We start from the raw sequence: 5866 nt of genomic DNA, 5'->3' as shown, positions 1-5866 counted from the left end.
AAAAAAATGGCTTGGTTACAATTTATTGTTAATATATAGCTTGCTTGATAAAATGTGACTATGTATTGGTAACACTACATTGCAGGATACAGTGACAATTTAAATAAAAAAAAACTCAAATTCCTTGAAAACACTTAAAAAACAATTTTCTATTAACATTTCATGTTTAGATCATTCCAGTTTAAAAGTGACAAGGTAACATTTTATGATTTTTCTGGACAAATTCTGCTTTGATTGGCAAAGATATATTTATTTAAATATATTTCATCTTACATAACTTCCAAAATGCAAAGGAAAGAAGCTGAAATGGCATATCCTAAACAGCCACCTTTCCTTCCAATGATTTAATGGATTTATATCCTCTCATATAAAACTGTCAACACTTTATACAGTAAATACAGTAAACAAATAATTAGAAAAGTATGCTTGCAATAATATGGCACTAGTATTTTAATTTATGGCTTCTTTTTTATACAATGAAATACATAAAATAAAACATACCACTTTAATTGAACAAAACATAAATAATTTTGTAATAGTTTTAGATCTTTGTGAACTAACTCATTATTTCATTCATTTACTACTAATCACATATGAGAAAAAAAAAACCCAGTTAATATATTAAACTTATCAAAATGTTATACCAAATATATACAAAAATTTGAACAGTCACTATTTATATCTCAATTAATTAAATTTCAAGTAGAAAAAAATTAATAAAATCCACTTAAATATGTTGAGGACCTTAAAAAAATTTGATGAATATATATAATTTTTCCAGCATAATCAAAACTTCAAACTTTATTGCTTGCTTGGATATATATTATATAGAAAAATCTTTGGCCTGTGCACTCTGGCTACTTTGGCTTAGTGGAAATCTATTTTTCCTTACCCTCCCGCGCTACAATTTTCCTATCCATTAGTTTCTTCTCTCTTATTCTTTTCTTCAGGTCTCTTTTTCTCTCTCTTCTCCCCTATATAAACCCCTCCTTGGCCACTCATACACTGCATTCTCAGCTGAACTTCAGATTCTCTGCTGTTCTCTATAGGTCTATCTGTCTTTCGCCACTCTTTAGATCTCCTCTCTTCCTCTTTACTTCTGCAATGGAGAAGAGCCAACTTGCCAACATGAGGAAGTCCCTTCTTGATGAGGTTTTCCTCTATATATGTTCATCTTCATACCAATGGCTTCAAGTGTCAACATAACAAACCTAGCTAGCTGAAAACCTTCTCTAGCTTTATTTCAAGCCTTGCTTTTAGAGTATATAAGTATGCACTATTATACATACATGATTTTGTTTTTTGGTACAAAGTGAGAGAGAGAGAGAGATTGAGAGAGAGAGTTATGTTTTTAAATATATATACATGCTTCATGCTTCATGCTTCATGCCAGTGAGAAATTTAGAAAATATCACTAAGACACTGTTATGAAATTTTATAACCTTAAATGCATACAAAGAAGACATATACGCATATAATTTCTTTCTTTTTTTTCCCTTTTGTGCTAAGATACACATATATAATGCATTCTTTCCATCTTTTAAAGGTTTGAAAGTTGTTTCCATAAAGGAATATATATGCCCACACATAAATGTAGAATTACTGGATTAATTTTTTAAAGTTAATCTTCTTCTTGTTAAAAAAAAGGGAAAAAAAAAAACTATCCCTTTGTTGCTGAATATAGTAAAGCTGGTTATTGGGTTGTCGCACAGGGATTTGTTGATGAACAGTTTGTTGACCTGGAGGCCATGCAAGATGATGCTAACCCTAACTTCATTGAAGAAATGGTTGCGATGTTCTACAATGATTCAGCTGATTTAATTCAGACTATGGAGCAAGGCTTGTCAGTATATATATATATATATATGCTCATTTTCTTGATATAAATAACATTCATTTGCATATGTTAATCACGGTTTAATTAGTTTACATGGATGAGACTGGTGGGAGTACGTACCGTTTAATGATATACTCTATTGTGGAATTCTTCCAGTGAGGAAACTCCTTTAGATTTCTCTAAGTTGGACGGCTGTGGGCATAGTTTCCAGGGATGTTGTTCAAGGTGAAACCCAATATTGAATTTCACTGAATGGAAATTTGCGTATACATAACAATATGTATCTAAATCTGTCTCTCTCACTCTCACTCACTCATGGGTGCAGCATTGGAGCCAAGAAGGTTCTAAATGCCTACGTGCAATTGAGGGCCTGCCGCAGGGCAGAAAATGAAGAAGGGTAATTAATCATTCTTCACTTTGCCTCTTACCCTTCCTCCCCTCATATTTGATGTGATATATATATATATATATATAAAGAGAATTCTAGTGCAGATCGAATAATTGAAATAAAAAGGGCTGAGCTCTCTATTAGTTAGGCATGAAATTTAGAACAAACATGCAAAACAAAATGTTGAAAGCTTATAACAGGGCATTTGAGTGTTTAGATGTCATCTCTCTTAATCCCATGCATTTTTCAGAATCTGGAGTTATATATTCTTCACAAGTTAAATTATTTGCCAACTTTGCCATGCATGTATATATCAACAACACAAGCAGATGCAGGAGTGCCTTCCAGCAGCTCAAGGAAGAATATGCAACTCTTAAAGAGAAGCTTGATGCTTATTTTCAGGTCTTCTGCTTCTATATATCTATCTGATCACATAATTTACATTATTATATTCAACTTTAATTATACATGTATATATGTATATTTGGATTTAATTTGCATTTTTCTGTTTATATTATTTGCTAATAAATATCTCTAATGCATTCATTCAGTTGGGAAAACAAATTAGAGCTGGGGAGAGCACCAGTGGCACCCCCAAGTGAGGAGTGAGGACTCAACTCAAGTATTAGGCAAAGCCCAAAGTTTGGTGTTATTAACGTAGTAATATGTGCTTGAAAGCCACCATTTATTACTAAAAGAAACAAATGAAGAAGAAGAAGAAGAAGAAGAAGAAGAGGAGGAGGAGGAGGAGGAAGCTGTTAGCCTCCACTCCAGAGGCAATATGTAGTAAGGTAGTACTAGGGCTGGGTGGTTTTTATTATGTTATTGTTATGTGGGCTGCCATTAATGTAAGGTTTGCATATATACATATATTTCAATGGATGTTATTGCTTGGTATGCTGCTGGTGTATGGTTGCATTTGATTCGATTGTTTCAATGTGTTACATTGAAAATTAATTTTCATATATGCTCAAACCTCGTCAGAATTAAAGATATTTTAATCACAATGGATTTTCTTTGTAATCAGAAAAATTATGATTCTAATTAAAAATATATTGTGCAATTAAGAAAATTAATTCTATAGTGATTGAATTCTACATTAAAACTAAATTCTATCAAAATAGGTCGAATTGGAAAATTAAGTTCATAACTTAAAAATAAAATTTATTTGTGAATAAAAATACTCTCTGATTTATAATTTTTTATTTTATTTGTATTTAGTTTTATTTAAATTATTAAATATAATATATTTAGTTAATTTTTAATTCTAAAACTAATTTTGAAATTTAATATATATTATAGAATGTAAAAATCTGTATATATATTTTTTATAAACTTTGTTTTATTTTCTTTATTTTAACAAGACTATTATGTCAAAAGTATTTTAATAAATAAAATAAATAAAACTTCGATTTTAAATTCATTTCAAACTAAAATTTAATTAGATTTTATATTTAAAATTTATAAAATTAATTACAAATAAATTTCAAATTTCGAGCTTCGTTGATTCCAAACAGAACGTTAAATTGAACCCTCCCTCCGTTGCTCGACCATTTTATTTCTTTTTATTTCTTCCACTTTCGTTTTTGCTAGGGCTTCTGGTGTCCAGCCTGAATCAGCGAAGAAGACGAGAGGAGTTGGTTGAATTAAGGAAAACAAAGTAGATGGTGAAAAGGGGGCGTGAACCCAGGCATTCAAATCAAAGGAATCAAATGGGCCTCCTGGGAGGACTATTGAGACAGAGGAGGAGCGAAGGTTGCGACAGAGTTGTAGAATCATAGGCAACAGTTGAAGGAATCCCAGAATGCAGTGCTTCCATGGACCCAATTTTTTTCTTCTGGGGTCGATTAGTTGAAGTGGGTATGCCTTACACCATTTCGGTTTTAAGTTCTTGTGCTTTGTGTCTGTTCTTTTTACTGCTTTTAGACATAATTTATGTTGGGGTTTACTGGTGGCCTCTGTATGGCCACTAACGGATTATTAGCGACTTTTATGCATTTAAGTCTGATTCAACTTGTTTTCTGTTCAAGCTTGCCTTTTCACAAGAGTTCCACTGGTTTAGGTTATGAATTTATGGGGGTTCATGATCTTGAGCTTCTTTATTCCCCCGAAGTTGCTCAACTAATTACACGTTTGATATTCGTACTGAGAACGTTTTTGAAATTAAGCATGGAAGAGTACTCATCTTATAGATGAAAGATTGAATTGTGATTTGATTTATATTTATGAGTGGAAGGGTATTTCTTCCTTTTAACAAAATTATTGTATTCATTTGTACAGACCAAACATCAGTTATTTGGTTTTATGTCTCTTCTCTTTCGATGTGAGGAGGGAACTCGTAGAAGGGACTAAATCCTAAAAAAGGAAAGAAAGGTGGCCGTGCACAGATGTTTATTACTTCCAAGACACCAATAAATGGAATCCTCTTCCTTGATGCAAATGGTGTCATTTTCTTCAGCGCAAATTAAGTAGGTTTGATTGATAATTGGAAAGATATACCATGGTGTAACATTTGGCCTTAGAATCCTCACAACACACTTGTAATATAAATCTGGAGGATGATACTTTCAAAAAGTTTTTTTTTTTTTGGTAAATGAAAATGAATATATCTACGTATATATAAAGAGAAATGCCTTAAACAAAAGAAGATAAGAACAAGGGTTCTCACTATCTATAATCTAGAACCTAGAGTATCATCTTCAAAATACAAAAAGGAGAGTCTCCTTTCAACCAATAGAACCCTTTGAAAAAAAAAACAGAACAATCTATACTCTGAAAAGCTCTCTCGTTTCCTTCATTCTACATATACCTAAAACTACCAAATGTTTCCTTTTTCCCAAATTGTATTCCAGGTAACCTGGCAGCTTTGCGTTCTAACAAGCAAGTAGTCCAAATCCAAACCTGGGATGATCTATTGTACACCCAAAATGAGATAGACAGAACACCTAGCCATTGAGAAATGAAGAAGGATGCAATCCATGGTTTTTCCAATATCCTTATGCACAAAGCACTGCAACCACCAAGTGCAAGTGGTGGAAGGTGTTGGAAGACCATGTTAAAGACAAGGGCATGAATAAATATCTGTTTACACTTCTGTAGGTTGTTAGAGGTAATGATTTGGGCATTGTAATCCAGGGAGAACATGACCATTAAATTATGTAGTTGATCTCTAATCTGAGCTCCCACTTCATCTATAATTCCATTCAACCTTCTCTCCAAGCTCCCTAGAGAGGTCTCCAACTTTCGATCCAACACCATGATTGCTACCTGCTCACGTTTGCTTCCAGTCTCTAGTAATTCCACTTGAGTCTGCAGATCAGTGGCTGCCAAATGGAATTGCTACACCTGGAACTCAAGGTTCTTCATCTGCATCCCTTTTGCCATTGCTGATCTTACAGAATTTTCTCAGTTCAGCAGCCTTCAACTCAAATTGGAACCACAACCAAGGATTAACTGCATGGCTACGTTAATTCGGTCTGCTTTGCCTCTCGAAATTTGAACCGAGAGTCGTCGGAACGTAACGGCCTATGAACAATCAGAAATTAATCCTCATGAAGCCTTGGAAATTAGTAGCGATGGAATGGAGCAATCATAGCCTGAAAATCGTTGCACTCGCCGCCAATCAAGAAGACCTACAACCG

General features: G+C 33.3%; 1 protein-coding gene across 1 annotated transcript; it reads left to right on the top strand.

The window, feature by feature from the left end:
* The first annotated feature begins 1104 nt into the window (after positions 1 to 1104).
* Positions 1105 to 3870, top strand: LOC127794837 (pseudo histidine-containing phosphotransfer protein 5-like). Its single transcript, XM_052326092.1, has 5 exons — positions 1105 to 1152; positions 1713 to 1843; positions 1994 to 2062; positions 2163 to 2234; positions 3819 to 3870. Exons 1-5 carry the CDS (start codon positions 1105 to 1107, stop codon positions 3868 to 3870), a joined length of 372 nt encoding a protein of 123 aa, XP_052182052.1.
* Positions 3871 to 5866: the final 1996 nt, after the last annotated feature.

This window comes from Diospyros lotus, chromosome 2, assembly GCF_014633365.1.
Source record: "Diospyros lotus cultivar Yz01 chromosome 2, ASM1463336v1, whole genome shotgun sequence".
Taxonomy (NCBI): domain Eukaryota; kingdom Viridiplantae; phylum Streptophyta; class Magnoliopsida; order Ericales; family Ebenaceae; genus Diospyros; species Diospyros lotus.
This window is presented reverse-complemented; position numbering and strand designations above follow the sequence as displayed.

What these genes read in the sequence shown, in the direction of transcription:
- LOC127794837 (XM_052326092.1), top strand. Translation starts at nt 1,105, where the DNA reads ATGGAGAAGAGCCAACTTGCCAACATGAGGAAGTCCCTTCTTGATGAG. An exon ending in CAGACTATGGAGCAAGGCTT is followed by an intron (nt 1,844 to 1,993) that starts GTCAGTATATAT and finishes GAATTCTTCCAG; the next exon opens with TGAGGAAACTCCTTTAGATT. An exon ending in AGGGCAGAAAATGAAGAAGG is followed by an intron (nt 2,235 to 3,818) that starts GTAATTAATCAT and finishes CGTTTTTGCTAG; the next exon opens with GGCTTCTGGTGTCCAGCCTG.